The sequence below is a fragment of the Babylonia areolata genome, chromosome 7 (genome assembly GCF_041734735.1).
Source record: "Babylonia areolata isolate BAREFJ2019XMU chromosome 7, ASM4173473v1, whole genome shotgun sequence".
In the NCBI taxonomy this organism is placed as follows: Eukaryota; Metazoa; Mollusca; class Gastropoda; order Neogastropoda; family Buccinidae; genus Babylonia; species Babylonia areolata.
Genome location: NC_134882.1, coordinates 23,054,852 through 23,057,351, shown reverse-complemented (window position 1 = coordinate 23,057,351; position 2,500 = coordinate 23,054,852). Strand labels below are relative to the sequence as shown.

Here is a 2,500-nt window from a genome sequence, read left to right as displayed (position 1 = left end):
ATTGATGGGCGGATGCATGAACCTAATGAATGACATTGATAATTTCATTAATTTCAACGTATGAGAAGAGATATGTTAACTAACTGTGCAACTGCGTACACAACACACACACAAGCACGCGCACGTGTGTGTGTGTGTGTGTGTGTGTGTGTGTGTGTGTGTGTGTGTGTTGTGTGTGTGTGTGTTGCGTGTGCGTGTGTGTGCGTGTGCGTGCGTGTGGCTGAGAGAGACAGACAGAGAGAGAGAGAGAGAGAGAGACGGAGACAGGGACAGAGAAAGAGACAGAGAGAATATGAATGCGAATACGAATGGTTTATTCAGCAAAGGCCTTTGATCCCTGTACAGGGGTGTGTACAGATATGTTTTTGTGGGGTTTTTTTTCTAAATATTATCATGTCAGCGCGATTTCTCTTACTTTAAACACTTTATACAAATAAAGACACATATTTCAGACAGTATCAGCATTTGTAGACGACATCAATAACCTCAATCCAAATCCATTTTGGTGTTTAGTGTATTTGGGGGCAATATATGTGCTTCCAACAGATTCTAGAAATGGAAAGCACAGAAGAAAATGTATTTTATCTTCTTTATTTACTTTACAAAGAGGACATGATAAATCATGATCTGTGTGATGCTTGTACTGATAAGCATGAACATTTATATCAGACATTCCAAAACGAAATCTGGTCATTATGGTCTTTAAATGTCTATCTATATTAATCAATGAATAAGTCTCCATATAATCTAAAGGGTAACTAAAAGTACGATACATAATGAACCTGTCACTAGTTTGTACTTGGTCATTCCAGTTTTGCCATCTGCATTCAACAGATGGTCTTTTGAACTCACTTAAAAATTAGTGACAGACTCAACACCTTGATTTGTCCAAACAAATCCAAACCCAAACTGAAAAAGGCATTTCCTTACCTCTGTCACCCACGTTGTTTTTCCTCCAACATCTAACTCACAAAGCATTACATAAGCTTTCCTCGGTAGTCTGGCCGTTTCCATTCGTGTTAACTTTAACCAGTAACGAATGCAACAAACAGCAGAGTTTATTATGATTGAATATCTATTCATTTCTCCATCGACTAAATTATTAGGTGCGCATCTATCTACGCCGAGAAACTTCTTTAAAGCAAATGAATAAACATTTTCACACTGTTTAACTGCACTATGCAATCCCCAAATTTCAGAACCATATTGCATTATAGGCTGTACCTGATCATCAAACAACTTTACAGAGACCTTGTGTTATTTGTTATTCAAAGCATACAACCTCTGCATTATCGCTATGAGAGCTTTCTTTGCTTTGCTAGCTAGTTCTCTGCATGCAGTTGTAAAAAAAACTAAGCTTAGTTGAAATGTAAATCCCTGAGTATTTATAAATGTTTACAGCTGGCAATATACATCCATCACTGGTCCATCGTTCTCTGCTACTCAAATGCCTCCCCTTCCTTAAAACAATATTAGTTTTATCCATATTTACTTACGTACCCAATGAAGAGGAACACGCATTCAACTTTTTAACTGTGTCTGAAGTCCTATTGCTGTCGCGGATAAAAACAACAACATCTGCCAATAAAAGAATAAACAATTCAGAAACATTTGATAAAAATGTCACCCCGTGTTTTCCATTTTCTGTTATCTCAAGGGCAAGTTCATTAATAAACAAAGAAAAACCAATTGGACAAACCATTGTTTCAGCCTACAGAACATCATATATACGGAGACAGTTTGGCTCCACTTCTCACTCGCACTTTTACATTATCAAACATACTTTTTATACATCGTTTCAAAAGCATGGCCCAAAGTAAATTTCGATTGAAACTGTTTCTGAACACACGCTAACAATACATATTATATTAAATGAATGGTCAATAGTAGAATAACCATCTTTGAAACCTGCTTGCGGCCATTCCCCTGTTAAGTTATTTTCTTGTTTCCATGTTTGGAGTCATCTGTTTACAATACCACTGTAAATCTTACGACTTGTGTCACATAACGAAATAACCCTATAATTCCCAGGTACATTAACATCCTCTTTCTTATCTTATGGTATGCTTATAGATTCAGTCCAGTCATCCGGGAAAATACCGTTGTCGAAAAGAGCATTGAAAAACTTTACAAAGATTGGAACTGTTTGTGTGGTTGCGTTTTTGATAGCACTCCGGTTACACCATCTGGACCTGCAGTTTTTCGTGGTTTTAATGTACGAATAGCCAAAAGTACTTCTTCCACAGATATAGATCTATTAAGCAAATACTCGTCTTCCCCATCATCGTCATAACTGTTTTCGAACATTTCCCCTGTAAATCTTTCTCGAACAATGCTCTAAAATAATCAAACAATTGTTCTGCAGAAATTTGATTTCTGATATATTTTTTCTTTGGCATTGTTCTGTGTATGGTTTTCCAGTATGTTAGATAGAGAGAGAGAGAGAGAGAGAGGGAGAGAGAGAGAGAGAGAGATGGTTTATTTGCAAAAGACTCTTGTC

At 36.9% G+C, this 2,500-nt stretch overlaps 1 protein-coding gene across 1 annotated transcript in view; it reads right to left on the bottom strand.

Annotated features, from left to right (window-relative positions):
* Positions 1-1,929: 1,929 nt before the first annotated feature.
* LOC143283802 (uncharacterized) overlaps positions 1,930-2,500 on the bottom strand; it is an 85,872-nt gene continuing 85,301 nt past the window's right edge. The window contains exon 14 of the mRNA XM_076590172.1: positions 1,930-1,964. Within this exon, the coding sequence (XP_076446287.1) occupies positions 1,930-1,964 (35 nt within the window). The remainder of the gene's footprint in view (positions 1,965-2,500) is intronic.